Source organism: Benincasa hispida, chromosome 9 (genome assembly GCF_027475165.1).
Source record: "Benincasa hispida cultivar pf3 chromosome 9, pf3_genome.v1.1, whole genome shotgun sequence".
In the NCBI taxonomy this organism is placed as follows: domain Eukaryota; kingdom Viridiplantae; phylum Streptophyta; class Magnoliopsida; order Cucurbitales; family Cucurbitaceae; genus Benincasa; species Benincasa hispida.
The window spans coordinates 11,498,237-11,517,076 of record NC_143486.1 but is presented as its reverse complement, the minus strand read 5'-3'; the positions used below and the strand labels follow the sequence as shown (position 1 = coordinate 11,517,076).

Sequence of the window (18,840 nt, the reverse complement as noted above, 5' to 3'; positions counted from 1 at the left end):
GAATATTCTGATTCTTTCTCAAACATAAGAGTTTTACATGAAGGATGTAGTGGAGAGAAACAAGCAGCAACATTCATCATATTATCTTCCAAATCAACTTCATTCTGAAACAAAGCATTGAGATCCATCCCAAAATTATCCTCTTGACTAGTTCATCATGATCAACTCCATTCTCATAGTCATTTGAATCTTCACTAATAGAAGATTCATTATCTGATTCAAATTTCCCTTTTTGAGAAGAATCTGAAGGAAGGCATGGCATACCTCTCAAAAATTGAACCTTCAAATTAGGAAAGGAGAAAACAGTGTGTTTAAACTGTTGGGTTGGTGAGGAAAGACTTACTGACCTCTTGGATAGAGCAGGGACTTGAGCTTGGGCACAACACACTTCTAACAAATCCGGATTGCTGTCTGAAACACTTGACTTGAGGATGGGTCTTTTCTTTTTGCTAGCAATGGGTAGAATCTGTGCTCTCACACAACAATTCTTCAACAATGCTGAATTTTTAATCACTACACTTACCTTGAAAATAGGTCTCTTCTTCCTCGAGCATGGGCTTGAACTCGAGAACAACAAACTTCCAACTTATCATTATTGTTTTCTATTGCCCTTGGCCTGAATAAGAATCTTTCTTCCTTGAGAAGTGCTTAGGGAATGGCTTCAGGAGTGTCGAGAACTTTTGCGAAACCGACGGAAGCTTTGGGGCAATGTCTGAAGAAATAGACGTTGAAGACAGATGGTTAAGCGCACGACCGTTCATGTTAATGTTTTCGCCTGTATTGGCTAAGTTTTCCTTAGAGGAGAATACCAACGGTTCCTTGTTAGTCGTGGAATTTGAGACATCCAAAGTAAGAGCAGGGGACCGTTGGATTATTACCATTGGAATATCAACGGCCTTAGATTGAGAAGCTTTCAAAATTGCATCGTCAGGGGAATTATTACAAGGCGCGTCATTGGGCCCAATAGAAAAACCGCCGACTAAATTCTCTCTCCTCATTAAACCTAACTCTTCTGATTCCATTGTTGTGTTCACACCTTTCTGATTGATCTTCATCTTCAATTTTGAATTTTGATGGTCGGCCGGTGAAGGATTGTTGCTGTTCTTTGGTGAAGAAGACTTAGTCTCTGATTGGATTTTTTATTTTTGTAAAACATCTTGCTTGAGTGCCGCGAAAGGGGTTTCTTGAGAGCTCTGGCTTGGACTATGATGATGTAAGGAAAAACCATTTCGATTTTAATATGCAGACATTAAAGCCTTCATCCTGTAACACTTGATTCAAATGGACTAGATCGATTGGATTTGTAAAATCTTTGATAAATAAATTACCACGACTTATGCTTGGAGCTTCAACTGATTCTATGTCCCCATAATTTAAAAAAATGCTGTTGCGCTTTTCATCCCTGATTTCTATGGTCGCAAAATGAATTCACATAAGTTTTTCCTCACCTGAATTTTGGCTTCCGAACACTTTAAAAGATTCAACGTTTCAATTGCAATACTTTCAAGACCTCCAAAATGAGCTCCAATTGCTTCAAATGTGCTATGAGACAAGTAATCCAATGGAAGTTTTTTAATTGAAAGCCAACCCCCATATCCTTTCACAAAAGGTCTGCTATGACTGAATTTATTCTATTTTTCAAAGAGCAAGTGAAATGGACCAAATGCCTACCATTTGCCTGGGACCTCAAGTAGATCTTCTAACTTGCCCTGAAAAATTTTGATCAAAGCCTTAAATAGAGGATTGATGATTACTCTAGTTTGAAAGAAGTCCTCAAAGTACTTTAGCAATCTCTATCCACTCACTAAACACAAACAACCTTGATATAATCCATAGATTGCTAAAATCTTCCTCGAACACTTCGAAATTCTTTTGAACCCAACATAAATTCGTACTTTGCTCTGCTGTCACTAAAATAGAGGACTGTGACTTTTTGCTCAAGTTCTCAATTGTCAAAGAGGAAGCATTGGACTATGTGTTCCTTTTCACCTTTAGTATTTCCACATAGCTCTGGTTATGGCTTTTTGATTTAAATTCCATAACAACCAAGTTGGAAGGGGTATCTTTCGGAGCCTGACTCTTCAAAGTCTGCCGATCAGCAAGCTCGGTCTTGCTCAAAAAACCTTTAAGCATTCCAAGAAATGAATACCATCCTTTTTTAGATGAACCCATCAGAACGTGGATGAAAAAACGACTGCCGGTAGTTGGCCAGACCACACACCTCATAACCCAACCTGTAATATCTCTGAATTTGGAAAACCTCATTACCCCCGAATCATCTCTGTTCCTTTTGAGAAAGAAACGGCTGCTTGGGCCCTGAAGTAGTTCTGAAATTTGCTCCACAAGCCACTGAAGGTGAGCCTTGGCCAGAGGGAGGAGCTTGTTGATTTCCATATCCTCAACGTAGAACCATTCGGATTCGAACTAGATGCAGAAGAAGGAACCATTCACCTTGCAACTTTCTACTTCCACGATTCGTCTTGCCGAAATCGGACTGACGATGGCTAGAACCGAGACCCACGGCAGCAACAACCCACAAAAGAAGTCGGAGGAGCAGTCGCGGCTGAGGAACACCGCCGATGATGGGTAGCGACATCTTCCGATCGGCAGCAGCAATGTGAGAATGCCGGCGGCAGTGACAGCTGGACGATCTGCAATGTGGTGGCCGACGGCGGACGAGTGGTGATTAAAAATAACCTTCCATTAAGGATATTTGTCTTAATTGGAACGTTTTTATCTTTTCCTTACAATTCACTTTTATCTAGTTGTGTTAAAAAAATTGCCATCTTCAAAACAGGATTTATTATGATTCATTACCAACCATGGTTTGATGTAACGATATTTAACAGCGAGGAGAGAAAAAGTTTTGAACATGTATGAATAATAAGTTAAAAAAAAAAACCATGTATATAAGAATTCAAGGAAATTCATAAAGCAAGGTCATAGAATGCCTCAGGTATAATGCTTACTGAAAATGAGAATAACAGCTGAGACATTAAGCTAAAAATGCGAAACAATGAAACTCAAGCAAATTGATTCAACCCAACCAGCTGTTAACAGTGACAAGTTGACTAATAGAGAAAAAAAAAGTCCCCCAGAATTCCGAAAGAGAAGGACATAATGATCTCATTATTAAAGGAAGCCAAAGATGTACAATTCAGGTGAACTATATGGTATTTAATGAAGATTTAAAGTTACTTTAAGGCCATAAACCACTTTATTTAACATAAATAACAATACTATCGGTGAACAAAACAACATAATAGATGCATATACAGCCAAAGTTTTGTTTCAGAAGTTTTAAAATTTCTCCTAATGTGAGGATTAAGTAATGCAAAAACCACTTTATGAGACATTTTGAAACAGATAAAACTAAGGTTCTTGTCAGAGATCATTTTAAATTTAACCAGAAAGAAAAGGTTAGAGAAATAGCAAAATCCTCTAACTCACCAAAATTAACAAACCAAGGAAAGTGACAAAAACTCTTAGGTATTAGATGTTCAGAGGCGAGACTTTCGAAAGACTTTTCAATATAGGTTTGATTGACATTATCTTGTGCATATGATAGGTGCTTCATCTCGTCCTTTGGTAGTGATATAAGAGTTTCAATACTTTCATAAATCTGAGTTGCTATCAATTAAGTCCCTGCTCAACTTTCTTTCTAAAGTTCATTGGAAGGTTGTTTTATCAAACGATTTTTTTTTAGTACTACAACTATAGGGATGAAGGATCAAACCTTCAGCCTTTAGGGAAGAAGGCCATGTCAATTACCATTGAGCTAAGTTCACTTTGGTTGTTTTAAGGTTTAGGGTATAGGGTTTTGGATTATTACTAGCAAATATGGTCCTCTTCCTTTTGAGTGATTGTCATGTGGGGTTAAAAGCACATACCAAAATTTGTGGAAAAATATCTCTTATGAGCTCCTTTCCTTCTCTTACATTGTCCATTTTGTGATGAGGGAAGGAAAGGAAACGTATTTTTGGGTGGATCCGTGGGTGTGGGATAGACCACTCTGCTCTACGTTTTCTCATCTTTATCATTTGTCTTCCTTTAAAAATCATTTGGTGGCTGATTTTTTTGGTCTGGTTGATGAGCTTTTTCTCCTTTTCTTTTGGCTTTTAGGTCCTTGTCTGATCGAGAAGTGGTGGACATTTGCTTTCTCAGTCTTAGATAAGAGCAATTTAATTTTAGGATTGAGAGAAGAGATATTCATGTCTGGAATCCTAACCTTTTGGGAGGCTTTTCTTGTTATCCTTCTTTCATTGCTTGATAGACTCTTCTTCCATTAGAGAGATTGTTTTGTCTGCTGTTTGGAGGATTAAGATTCCAAAGAAGGCTAGTGACATCAGAGTTTTAATACTTTCATAATCTGAATTCCTCTTGAGGTCTTGTCTTTTTTTGTATGTCATTGTATTCTATGTCAGAAATTTCGGTTCCTTTTGAGGGTATGTCCTTGTATTCTAGGTCATAAATTTTGTTAAGCAATGGGAAGCCATCAGCCTTTCTATCTTCGTTTGAGTTTCTTAAATCTAAGATCTTTTGTAATTGTTCTCTCAACACTCAATCCCAATCATCTCCTCTATATAAACATCATTTTTACGAGTGCACATTTTTGCTAGTGATGGAATCGAGCTGCCACTTATCTTTCCCTTAGAGTTAGGACATGTAAAACACACAAGATATCCATCTCTATCCAATTTTTCTAGTAAATAATTTATGTACAAGTTTTTTTTCATAGAAGCAATTGCTTTCATTGAAAAAAAATAAATAAAAGAATACAAGGGCATACAAAAAAAACCAAACCCATGAGAAAAACCTCACTAGATAAAGGATGTCCAACTAAGTAAAATGTTGCCTAATGAATAATTACAAAATAAATATATAGTGTATAAGATAAATGTTCCCTAGTGTACAAAATTTATGTACATAAAACTACGGAAAGCACGACTTATAATATAAATGGACATAATATTTATGAGAACCTGTGAAAATTGTGAAAAGTTAACTTACCCCAGCATTGTAGAGAAGCTGAACAACACGAATGGGAGCAGCACTAACATCTTTTGATTTGTATGCATTGTCCATAGGAAGATTTTGTTCCAAGACCTATAATAAGAACTTCATTAGAACCATCTCCCAATAGGGAAAAAACTTCTCTCTTTCCTAAGAAAAGATCAGAAAATCATCCTTTTTTTTTTTTAGACAAATATCAATTTATACCCTTGAACTTTAGGGATTATATAATTTAAACCCTAAACTAATAACTGTATCAATTTAAACTCTAAACTTTCATAAATATATCAATTTAAACCTCAAATATTTATAAGTATCAATTTGAACCTTGAACTTTCATAAGTGTATCCAAATAAAACATAATGTTGGTTTAAATTGATTACATTTTTTAAAGTTCGGAGTTTAAATTGATACAACTATTAGTTTATGGTTTAAATTGATACAACCCCATAGTTCAGGGTTTAGATTGATACAATTATTAGTTTAGGGTTTAAATTGATATAATCCCTAAAGTTCAAGGGTATAAATTGATATTTACCCTTTTTTTCTTTTGGATAAGGAACTTGGATGTGTATTATAACAGCAATAAAACCAATATGAATAGATACATGTCGTGACTTGGACGGTTCAAAAAACATTACCTGCAAATTATCACCAAAAAATTTTACTTGAGCAGTTCCTTTATCATCCCGAATTCCAATGAAAGCTTCAAATGTAGCCTAATGCAATCCAAAAAATTGGTTTCATTAACATATGAAGGTTGTAAATTGACAAGAACTGTTACTTTTATAAAACCAGTAGATTCAAGTTTCATATATAAATTAGTAACAATCAAAATACTAATTAATCCCCATTTTACGGAAGGTATTGCACCAATCAATAAATTCAAGTCCGATATCAAACCTGGTGCTAAATAGAATACACACTATGGGACGTATCCCAACACCATGCTTTCATTTTAAAGGAAAAAATAGTTTGTTAAAGGAAAAGGAAGTTCTCGAAGGAATGTCAAGCCACCAAACAAAGACATGGCTGGCTGAATCCGGCTTATTCTTTTCATTTTATTTTTAAATTTCAAACAAGAGACATTTCATTGATGCATGAAATTTACGGGGGGAAAAAAAAAAGCCAAAAAGCCAAAACCATAAAAGTTACAATAAGCTACTTCTCCGGCTTATTCTAGTAAGGTAAAAGCAATAAATGTCTAAGCAAAATAAACAGCTGAGTTAATAAGTACCTTATACCCAAAAAGTGTATCTTCATAGGTCTCATACGGACCAATGGTTACATCCAGCTTAGAATCCTAAAATCAAAGACACCAAGATTTGGAATGAAGTATCAATTAGAAATTTGTGGGTCAGTTTTTGTAGCGGGGAGAAACACAATGTGAGAGAAAAGGAACAGGAAGTTCAAATGGTCTACTACTTGCATATACACATTGTTAATATTGAAAACATGCAATCTATTGCAAAACTCGAAGACTCATATTTATACAAAGAATACTAAAACAAATCTAAATCTAGGTGTGGTGCTGATAATACTCGGTTACATTCATTATTAAATTCTAATAATTAGATAGATCAGATGTGGCAATGATAAAATTGATATAGCTATATTTCAAGCTAAACAATTCATCAATAAGAAAAAGAAAAATGTACAAAAACTATAGGAGAAACATGCTTTGGTATAAACATTCATTTTTACATTGAAGAATGTGGAATATGCTTTTAACTTTGCAAACTATTGAAAAAAAAAGTAGAAGAGAGAAAAGACACAGAGTTACGTGGAAACCCTAGATCAGGGTGAAAAACCACGATAAGAGATTTTTATTCTTAATTTTCTGATACATAGTACTCAACACAGGAGAGGTATAAATAACCCAAATGAGAGAAACCCTAGACAGTAGACGCTAAATAAAAGACTAAAATGTCTTTAGGGCTAAATAACAATTTCAACACTTCCCCTCAAGTTGGGACGTAAATATCAATGAGGCAAATGCTACCGTTGTCTAGGTAACCCCTTGGTCAGGACATCCACAATCTGTTGATTGGACGGGACATAGGGGATACAAATGCTACCGTTGTCTAGTTTCTCTTTGATGAAATGTCGATCTATCTCAACATGTTTGGTTCTGTCATGTTGAACAAGGTTATTAGCAATATTAATGGCAGACTTGTTGTCACAGTAGAGTCTCATCGGGTCATGACTCTCTTGATGAAGATCTACTAATACCTTCTTCAACCAAATTTCCCCACAAATGCCCAAGCTCATAGCTCTGTATTCAGCTTCGGCACTACTTCTAGCCACGACACCCTGTTTCTTACTCCTCCATGTGACTAGATTTCCCCATACGAAGGTACAATACCTCAAGGTTGACTTCCTATCAATAATGGAACCGGCCTAGTCTGAGTCTGTGTAGGCTTCAATGCATCTCTTATCATTTTTCCTGAACACCAAGCCCTTTCCAGGTGTCGATTTTAGATATCTTAGAATCCGAGTAACAGCCTCCATGTGTCTCACATACGAGGCCTGCATAAACTAGCTCACCAAACTCACTACATATGAAATATCAGGTCTGGTGTGTGAGAGATATATCAGCTTCCCTACAAGTCATTGATATCTTTCCTTGTTCACCAGAATGTCGTCTACCGATTCTACCAGATTGCTGTTAACCTCTACAGGCATATCTGCAGGTTTACATCTAGTCATCCCAGTCTCTCGTAACAGGTCTAATGTATATTTCATCTGAGACACTAAGATCCCTTCCTCTGATCTCGTTACCTCCATGCCAAGGAAATGTCTCAAATTACCGAGATTTTAATCTCAAACTCTTCTGCCATCTTCTGCTTCAACTTGTCAATTTCTACAGAACCATTCCCTGATAGAATGATATCGTCAACATATACAATTAACACAACTACTTTCCTTGGTACTGATTTCTTAATGAACAGGGTGTGATCAGAATGCCCCTGAATGTATTCCTGGGTTTTGACAAAGGTAGTGAACCGATCGAACCAGGCTCTAGGGGACTGTTTCAGACCATATAGGGACTTCTTTAACTTGCAAACCTGACTCCCAAACTGCGCTTCAAAACCTGGAGAAGGAGTCATATATACTTCTTATTCCAGCTCACTATTCAAAAATGCATTTTTCACGTCCAACTGATGTAGGGGCCAGTCTAGGTTCACGGCAACGGAGAGGAGAACCCGAATAGTGTTGAGTTTTTCCACCTACGAGAAGGTTTCTGAGTAATCCACCCTATACGTCTGAGTGAATTCTTTCGCAACCAATCTGGCCTTATATCTATCGAGAGTCCCATCGGACTTGTATTTGACGGTGAACACCCATTTGCACCCGACTTTTCTGTGACCTTTCGGAGGAGCAACTAGATCCTATGTTTTGTTGGTCTTGAGGGCTCGCATCTCCTCCATAACTGCAGCTCGCCATTCAAGGATTTCCAGAGCCTTGTACACATTCCTTGGAATTATCACGGTGTCCAAACTAGTGGTGAAGGCCTTGAATCTTGTTGACAAGCTATTGTAAGATAAGAAGTTTTTCATAGAATACTTGGTGCATGACCTCGTGCCCTTTCGTAGAGCAATCGGTAAGTCCAGGGTAGCATCAATCTCACTGGTCCTGTCAACCTTTTCCTTCGCATTCATCTGCTGCACATTTTCAGTTTCCTGTGCATCATCAGGTGGAAATTCATTGCTCTCATCCTCCCTAACTTCACCAAAGTTCGTTGCATCGCCAGAGTTCACTGCATTACTTTCAACATATTTATTATCATCAAGAGTATGGTTTCCTTGAGTTGACTCTGGTTCCGACTATTGAACACCTTCCGGCGGAGAAACAGGGGAACTATTTCGGGGACTATTTCCTTTCGGAGATTCTTCCGATAGTAGGTTATCCAAGGAACTTGTTTTGTAGGAAGAACAGGATCATTAGTGTCTAGAATGGGTTTAAGAAACAGGTCTACGGGAATGGAATAAACGGACGATGTGTTAGCCTCTTCACTCGGAGTCTCCCCCTGAAGAGGACTAACGGGAAGAAAGGTTTGTCTTCTTGAAAGGTGGCATCCATGGTGACAAAGTACTTTCGAGAAGAAGGTTGGTAACACTTGTAGCCCCGTTGATAGAGCGGATACCCAACAAAGACACATTTTTGGGCCCTAGGAGCGAACTTACTATGGGTACCGTGATTATGGACAAAAACCGTGCACCCAAACACCCGAAGAGGAACATCTGGGAAAAGATGGGTAGAAGAGGACTCTTTGAAATAAACTAAGGGAGTTTGGAACTTGAGCACACGGGAAGGCATCCGATTTATGAGATGGGCTGCAGTGAGTACCGCATCTCCCCATAGGTACGAGGGTAGGGACGCAGGGACCATGAGGGCCCGAGCAACCTCAATAAGATGACGATTTTTCCGTTCGGCCACCCCATTCTGTTGTGGTGGATAGGCACAGGAGTTCTAGTGAATGATACCTTTAGAGACTAGAAAATCACAGAAGGACTGGTTAACAAACTCACGACCATTGTCACTCCGAAGGATAGTAATTTTGGCATTGAATTGGGTTTCGATGGTGGTGTAAAATTGTTGAAAGACTGTAGTCACTTCGAACTTATCCGCACCCATGTAAGACGGGTGTGATCATCTATGAAGGTAACAAACCACTGTTTACCCGACACGGTTGTGATATTAGATGGGCCCCACACGTCACTATGTATTAGGTGGAAAGGCCGGGAAGATTTGTAAGGTTGTGAAGTAAAGGACACCTGAGGTTGTTTTGCACGAATACACACATCGCAAGATAAAGATGAAACATTAACATTACGAAACAAATGAGGAAACAGACACTTCATATAATGAAAATTTGGATGTTCAAGATAAAATGCCATAATAAGAAATCAGTTTCAGAAATAATAAGAGAAGACAATAAACAAGTGCTAGATGAACTTCTAGAGGAAGCATCCTCCGAGAGGAAGCAGAGCCCCCTATTGTGTCAGCTGTCGAGCAGTGCCAATCGTCTTCCCTGAGCTCAAGTTCTGAAATAAAACATTGTCAGGTGAGAAAACGACATTGCAATTCAGATCTCTGGTTATTTTATTGATGGACAACAGGTTATAAGATATCTTTGGCACATGCAAGACATTTTGTAAAATTAACCCTTGAATTGGAGATAAGTGACTCTTCACAGCAACGGAGGCAAAGGACCCATCTGCAATTCGTATTCTCTCGTTCCCCGCACTTGGATAATAAGAGAGGAATTGATCAGATGATCCAGTTAGATGGTCTGTTGCTCCTGAGTCAAGAATCCAGGATTCATCTCCTTCAACCAAGAAGCTAAACGACTGATAAGTACCTGATTGTGCGACATTGCCGGTTCCAATCGTACCTGACTCCACCTGGCTGGTGACTGGTGATGTACCATCCCCTATTTCACTGACAAGGGCTCGACCAGTTTTAAACTTATCATTTGGAGGGCGTCGCTTGCCATTCGGTGGACGACCGTGTAACTTCCAGTACTGATCTTTGGTGTGCCACGGTTTCTTACAGTGCTCATAGATTGGTGGTGATTTTCCGATCTGTTTGTCACTCTCTGATCCAGAGGACTTGGTCCCAAACGCAGCAGTCTAAGTGGGTGGTGCTAGTACCACTCATAGCACTGGTTCTGTCCTCTTCTAATCTGACTTCTGAGTACACTTCCATCAGAGACAATATTGGTCTTTGTCCCAAAATTCGACTTCGGACACTATCAAATTTAGGGTTTAAGCCAGCTAGAAAATCATATACGCGGTCCGCCTTCTCAATCTTTGAGTACTGAACCTCGTCGACTGAACAATTCCACACGACTTTGCGGCATAAATCCATTTTTTGCCACAACAAGGACAGTTTATTGAAATAAGACATTACGTCAAGAGTCCCTTGTTTGCACTCGTGTACATGTTTCCTCAAGGTATAAAGACGTGAGGCATTTTGCCTCTTCAAATATAGCTTCTGGACAGCTTCCCAAATATCCCGAGCGAAAGCTGAGTACAGAAGCAGCTTCCCAATCTGGGGTTCCATGCTGTTTATCAGAATCAAGAGAAGAAAGGAATCCTCCCCTTTCCATATACGTTCTTGGGGATCCCAAGGGTTCGGTCTTGGTATCTCTCTAGTTAGATACCTGAACTTGTGTTGTTCCTCAAGGACCATTTTCACCGATTGAGACCAAGAGAAGTAATTTTGGTTGTTAAGTTTCTCGCCAATAGAAATACCTACAGAGTTTCCCCACAGAACCAGACATAATATTTGCTAAAGGTAAAGTAGAGTAAGCATTTACCGGTATTTCTGAGCATAAAGGGAAGTCTTAATGTGTATGTGGATGAAAGCCAGTCGAAGGTGTCGTGGATCTAACAGCTGTCCCAAGTGCCGATATCTGTTGCTGTAAGTTTGCCAGTTATTGTTGAAAACCAAAGGTTCCACCAAAATTTGCCGTAGGTTGGTTTTGCCCATATATCCCCCAAAAAATAGTCTCATTTTGGCTGGAGGATGGATCAAAGGAGGGGCTAGGCTGGAATGGCACGGTCTGAATATGCTAGTTTGGCTGGACCGGGTGGTTTGGTTGGACCAGCTGGACCGGTCTTGGCTGGACCGGCTGAGACGGCAAGAAGGTCTGGGTCATCCACGTGGCGAAGGATCAGTCCGACAGGAGGGCTGTGGCTGGCGGTTGATTCGCGAACAGGGGGTGCAGATCAGAGATTGACAGCTAGGTTGCGAACAAGGGCTGCGAGGAAACACCCATGGCTAGCAGCTGCATCGTGATCGATGGCTCCGTGGTGGAGTTTCCCTGCACCGGTTGGATCTGAGGAGAACAGACGCGCGAGGGATCGGCTGGGTCGCGGGCGAAGAAGTCGCGATCGACGACTGCGTAAGGGAGGGACAGCGGCGACTGGATCGCGGCGCTGGAGCTCAAATCCGTGCGACTGGAGCTTCGATCGGCTCTGTGGGTTTGACCGGTCGGATCGGCTAAGGATGCCCAACGGCTAGAGCTCGGATCTGACATTGATTGGATGATTTGAGGCAGCGCGGCATGGAAATAATGCTCAACGGCTTCTCGTATGGCTGCGGCAACTTCGGTGTTCATGGCTCCACCCATTCCAACGGAGATTGCTGTCGGAGTCTCTGGTTTGTTCTCATCGATGACGGCCAGGGTTTCGTCGCCATGCTCTGATACCATATTGAAAAAAAGGTAGAAGAGAGAAAAGATACAGAGTTACGTGAAAACCCTAGATCAGGGAGAAAAACCACGATGAGAGATTTTTATTCTTAATTTGGGGGGACTATGTAGAGGGTGAACAGGGAAGAGAACCCTAACAAGTCAAACGCAATGTAGGATCTCACATTTTGAGATATTTATTGTCATGCAGATTGGAAAATCAGACAAGTTCATGCTTTTTGACGATTCAAAGTATTCAACCCAAAAAAGAAAAACAAAGCAAAACAAAACTCACTAAAAAAATCAAGGAATATTTGAAAATAAGTTGAAACATCAAAATTTTTCGTAATAGCGTATAATTAACAATATACATCTTCTTGGTATTGTTCAAATAATAGGAAATTCTTCTATATTTCCAGTCTTTTAATGAACTGATACATTAGAAATGAGAACTGTACCTAGAAATTCATATACATTCACTTTCAGGATCGCCAAGTGCAAGCAATCCATGTCAAAAAATCAAGGAATATTTGAGAATAAGTTGACAGATCAAAATTCTTTGTTATAGCGTACAATATACATCTTCTTGGAATTGTTCAAATCATAGGAAATTCTTCTAAATTTCTAGTCTTTTAATTAACTGATACATTGGAAATGAGAATTGTAGCTAGAAATTCCTATACATTCACGTCCAGGATCCCAATTGCAAGCAATACATGTCTAACAAATTAACTAAATATATAATGCATTCACAGCATCACTTTGCAAATGTAACGGACTTGCTAAACTAACCAATTCCATCCATGCTATATCTGATTCATAGTAATCATTTGAGAGGAATGCGTCAGCCTTGCTATGCAGTAACCTCTGCAAACTATAGAAAGGAAATAGATTTCAGAAAACATTGTAAGCATAATGGTATAGATTCAGATATTAAGAAAATAAAAGTGAAATGTAAAATTATGAAAACTCTTACCTGGGAGAGCTAGTTATATCTCCTGCTTTATGTAATAACTCAGCAGCTTCTGATAGAAAAGAATTATATTCTTGGGAAAAAGGTACATTATACAAATTATATGTAGAACCCTCCAAACGATTTATGCTACCAAGACTACTACTGCCAATAGACAAATCTGAACTAGATTCACTATGTCTTCTAATGACGCTGAAGAATCCTGCAACAACATTTTGCTGGTCCTCCGTCAGACTGTCCTTCCATCGTATGAATTCCTACAAGATTGTAACAAGAAGTTGCACTCACTGCATCTTTTTTTTTTCTTTTCTTTTATATGAATGCATATCAATTTAAGTCCTAATCAAGCTAAGTATAATCATTGCATACCATCTTGTCCATGTCAGGAGGGTAGAAGTTTGCACCAGGAGGTTTCTGAGATGGAAATGCCGCTTTATATTCCAGACCCTTCCAACCATTAACTGGCCTAGTGGCTTCAGAAAGCAACTTTATTGCTGAATCTGCAGTAGTCAGATATGCCTCATTTTCATCAAGGCATGACCTGTTGAAAATGGAACGTATTCATAGGGGAGAAATCAATCCATACACAGCATTTAAGAAAGCAAAATAGCTAAAGAAGACTTATCATGAATTTTTTTTTAAACAAATTAAGATTTAGCACAGTGCAGAATACAGAAAGCAGCAACTTTCAACAAGCCCAACCCTGACTCCACATTAGTACACGCATAAGCAGAAAGAGCATAGACGTTCAAAAACTATAACTAATCTGCAGAAGACATACCATGGAGTCTTATTAATCAGATAATAGGCCCACTTCAGTTTGTCCAACTGTGATGCAGCAGCATGCTTCTCCAACCAATCTCTTAAATATGGATTACTGTACCAAACCTGGAAATAATAATATGAAACCAAAAATTCTAGACAAAGTCATCACCATCAATCAACAATTTAAAGAACAAAACAGCTTCATTTACAGCTTTCTTATTTAGGAAGGTCCGATGAAAAAGATAGAAACAAGGAAAGGATAAAGTCGATCTTCTCTTTACAGTGAAAAGAGAAAGATGGAACGGAGCATTCTCCCACATTCTCGTTCCTATAGTTTACTAAATTCATGAAAGAATGAAAAATGATTTCCAATTGGTGAGTTCCGCAATAAAATTGAATGGAAAATGGAAATATTTCCATTAACCATTCAATTTGGCAGATGCTACCACTCTGCAATAAATATTATATAGGTTATTCTTCAGCTTTTTAGTTGTACAAGCTGTTATGTGGTTAGGATTGTTTACGTGGCCTTTGTTATTGCCCCTCTCTTGTAAATTTTAGGGTATTTATACCCATTCGCTGTAACACAAAATCATCAAGCATTTACAGTCAACTGTTGCTTCTCATTTGCTCTCTGTCACTTTAAGTTATCGTCTTAATCCTTGGTTTTTAAGTCTAGTGGAGCCAAAAAGTCTTAGGACAGTATTTAATAATCTTTGGAAAAGTTTTTCACAAAACGGGGAGCCTTAGCCTTTGGCTCTTTATACATGGGGTAATAGGCTTTAATTACAAAGGTGGTTAAATAAAAGACACATGTTAGATTACAATGATAACCCTAAATGATCTAACCAACCTACATCAATCCCATACCAATTTAAATGTGGTTCTATTGATTAAAATTAGAAAACAATAAAGTACTCTCCATTCAAACTTCAACTTCAAAATAATTTTAGTAAGTGTGATATCAGAAATTTTGTTCTCACCATACAAATTTTTTTCCCATTTTGTTTCTCCCTCATTCTTCCAACTATTAAGTAAAACGGGGTCTTAGCGTATCTCCCTTAATCAACCGTGGGAAAGTATGACTTTCTATAACCCTTCACTGCGAAACGATTCCCAATTCCCATATTGGGTTCATAGAAAAAATTAATAAAAGGATCCTTAACATTCAGGCGCTGCCTTTGCTGGAAGTTGATAAAGCTAACGGCCACAATTAAGCATCAGGGACATCTATAAAGTAATAATCTGATAGGAATCAAAGTCAAACTGAAGAAGAAATTGGAGAGCCTTTCCCCAAGGCCCCTACCCCAATCTCCCAATCCCAATCATCAAATATTAGCTCAATTTTTACCCAACCTGGACTCCCTTAACCCACATATTTATCATCACTCCCTTCTTAACACATTTACTACATAATGATAAATACACCACGCCAATCTACCTATCATTACTCGATCCTTGAAACACACTTTGTACCAGGAGCAAAATCCGTAAAAGTTGGCAACCCTCTCTTTTTAATTTTCATCTCTTAGATAAAACAACCATTTACATGGAATGGCCCATAGCCCAGCCCTAATTCTTCCAAGTCTTTCAGCCCTTCCTTTTTGCGGGGTTGAACTCTAACATGCCCCATGTTGTCTAATGTCCACTTTATGATGGGTTTTTGCTTGTTCATAAGCACAGAGATTTTTTTTTTTAATGAAAAACCAAGCTTTCATACTCGAAATAAAATAAAACTAATACTGCCAAGCTTTCATTGAGGGATAAAAAAAAATATATACAAAAAGATTTAACCCCAAATCTATTCTCTTCCATGTGAATTCAACTTCAGTGTGAGTACTTTCTAGTTTCTTCTTTGCCCCCAAATCACTTTTGCAAATCGGACCAAGCATTTTTACCTCCAACAGATTTTTTTTTTTTTTTTTAATTCTCTTTTTGTTTCTAGAAAAATTGATTTTTATTGAGAGGAAAATGAAAGAATACACAGCAAAAACTTAACCTACAAGAAAAGACTCCTGTCAAGAGAAAAAACCTGGCGAATAATTAAAACAACTAGGAAATGATAAATATGCCCCTGACAACCAGTCTATACAGGCTTAAAATATCATCCTTGAAGACATTAGCTTAAATTGGAATACATTTACTTCTTCTATCAGTTAGTAATTTAGTCTACTTTTCTTGCTAAGTCCTTGCACTGTTCTTGAATTTCATATGTTGATTAGTCTTTTGTTATGTTGCCTATTTTGTATCTTGAGCATTAGTCTCATTTCATTAATTCAATGAAAAGGCTTGTTTCCATATATATATATCATCCTTGTCTTAATGGTATTGCTTAGTATGCTAAAACATAACAACCTTGAAGTAGATATAATCCTGCTTAAATTATGTCAGCCATCTATGTATATAGAATAAATTCAGTGTCACTTGAGATACATCCGATCATATAACATATTTTGTGATTGGATTCAATGATGGAAAGGAATTCTCACCATGAGATGAGCATTATTCTTTTAATCAAAGAACATTGTAGATCTTTTCAGCACAGCCTCTTAAGTCTTAACCACATATTGTATGTTTCCTAGGCTCACAAAATTAAAGCAAGCAAGCTGTAAAAGTCTTCCCTACAAGATTACTTAATAAAATGTATATGCGAACCTGCAGGTAGAATATTTCATCCATAATTGCCGCAGCCTTGATTAGTAAATCCAGAGCCCCTTTATCTGCATCTGTAAGCCCTACCAACTACAGAGAAGAAAACATACTCATTATTTAAGATAAACATGGGTAGATAGAAAACCAGACAATAAAAGGTTATTGGAATACCCGGTCAACATAAGGAATGAATTTCTTCAACGAATCACTGTATATTTTTCTAAGTTCCTGTTTGTATTGAGAATTGACAAATTTCTGTTTCAATACCAGTATTTCCATGTCTAAGTTGTTTTCTTTGTTTTTTTTTTTTTTTTTTGAAAGGACATAACTTTTCATTGATAAAATGAAAAGAGACTAATGCACAAATTACAAGAAGACAAAGCGAAGAACCAGAAAACAAGAGAGTACAAACCCAATAGGAACGAGAAAGGGCATGAAAAATACAGGGCCTCCATAAAAACAAATCTGGAGAGAAAACTCTTAAAACAAAGAAGAGGAACAACGATAAGAAACGATAATCTTGAACTTCAAGACAAGCAAGCCAATTGAGCTCCCAAAAACCCTCTACAGATGGAGAGAAGACTACAGTTTCAAGCACAAAAATTGATTGATGAGCTGATGGAAAGAGATAATGTTAAGAACTCGCAAAACTCTTAGGTTTGAGAGAACTAGAATACACCACTCCGTTCACCAAAGATATGAATATATACAAGTGTACAAGAGTGACCAAAGAAGGAAAGTATAGAAGAGGAAAATATAACAAGATATTAACAATAATGGAAAATCCTAACAATAGAACTATAACACTCCCCCTCAAGTTGGAGTATATATGTTAATCATGCCCAACTTGTTACATAGATAATCTATACATGTTCCATTCAATGCTTTCGTTAAGATATCTCCTAATTGTTCTCCAGTTTGCTTCTTACTCTTCCAAGAAATCAAATACCACCAATAAAAACACAATATCTTGAAGTTGATCATCTGTCTTCTTTAGATCCTGCCCAATCGGTGCTTGAGAAACATTCAATATTAGTACGACCATAATCCTTATATAATAAGCCACGCCCAGGAGCATGATATGTACCGATTCACAATACTCACTAAATAGGCTATGTCGGGTCGAGTCACTGTAAGGTAATTAAGTTTTCCCACTAACCTCCTATATCTTTCAGGATCTTTTAGCAATTCTCCATCTTTCGTGAGCTATAAGTTGGGCATCATTGGGGTACTACATGGCTTAGCCCCTAACTTCTTTGTTTCAGTCAACAAGTCAAGTACATTTTTTCTGTGTGATAATATTATTCCTTTCTTGCTTTTTATTACCTCAATTCCTAAGAAGTATTTCAACATGCCCAAATCTTTTGAATGGAATTGACTATAAAGAAAGGTCTTTAGGGACTAGATACCTAAAGCATCATCACCAGTAATCACAATATCATAAACAAATACGACTAACAAGATGACACCACCCTCGGATCTCTTAAAAAAGACCGAATGATCTGACGTGCTCTTCCACATCCCAAAGCTTTCAATCACTTGACTAAATTTACCAAACCAAGCCCGTGGACTCTGCTTTAATCCATTCAAAAATTTACGAAGGCGACACACCATTCCATTCTTCCCCTAAGCAACATACCCTGGTGGTTGCTCCATATACACCCCTTCTTGAAGATCACCATGAAGAAATGCATTTTTAATATCAAGTTAATGTTAAGGCCAATGATTGATTGAAGCTAATGCAATAAACAACCTCACAGATGCCATTTTTGCTACTAGAGAAAAAGTTCCAGCATAACGCCATAAGTTTGTGCATAGCCTTTCACTACAAGGCGTGCTTTTAACCAAGCAATAGAACCATCAGGATTGACTTTAACGGCAAACACCCATTTGCAACCGATAGTCTTCTTTCCTGCAGGGAGATAAACTAAATCCCAAGTATAATTATCATTTAAGGCAGTCATCTTCTCCACCATTGCGGCACACCAACCAGGATGAGACAAAGCTTCATGAATAATTTTAGGGATGGATATAGACTCTAAGGATGAAATGAATGAATATGTGGAAGACGACAAATGGTTATATGAAACAAAAGAGGAAATAGGATGAGCACACTTACATTTACCTTTACGAAGAGCAATAGGAAGATCATCACTTGTTTCTGAATTCAATGACAAAGAAGACTCTGGTACAGAGCATGGAACTAAAGGAAGTTGTCGTCGAGTATAGACCTTAA

The 18,840-nt window shown here is 38.0% G+C and overlaps 1 protein-coding gene across 3 annotated transcripts in view; it reads right to left on the bottom strand.

Annotated features, from left to right (window-relative positions):
* Positions 1-18,840, bottom strand: part of NUDT3 (nudix hydrolase homolog 3) — an 88,843-nt gene that overhangs the window by 9,847 nt on the left and 60,156 nt on the right. For 2 of the 3 annotated variants that reach the window (XM_039042612.2, XM_090317627.1), the window contains 8 exons: positions 16,608-16,694; positions 13,969-14,075; positions 13,557-13,728; positions 13,191-13,444; positions 13,007-13,088; positions 6,251-6,316; positions 5,655-5,732; positions 5,011-5,106 (listed from right to left, as the gene is read on the bottom strand). In XM_039042612.2, coding sequence (XP_038898540.2) covers positions 5,011-5,106; positions 5,655-5,732; positions 6,251-6,316; positions 13,007-13,088; positions 13,191-13,444; positions 13,557-13,728; positions 13,969-14,075; positions 16,608-16,694 — 942 coding nt within the window. Of the gene's footprint in view, positions 1-5,010; positions 5,107-5,654; positions 5,733-6,250; positions 6,317-13,006; positions 13,089-13,190; positions 13,445-13,556; positions 13,729-13,968; positions 14,076-16,607; positions 16,695-16,775; positions 16,833-18,840 lie in introns of all 3 variants that reach the window. The other variant, XM_039042611.2, reaches the window with a different exon arrangement.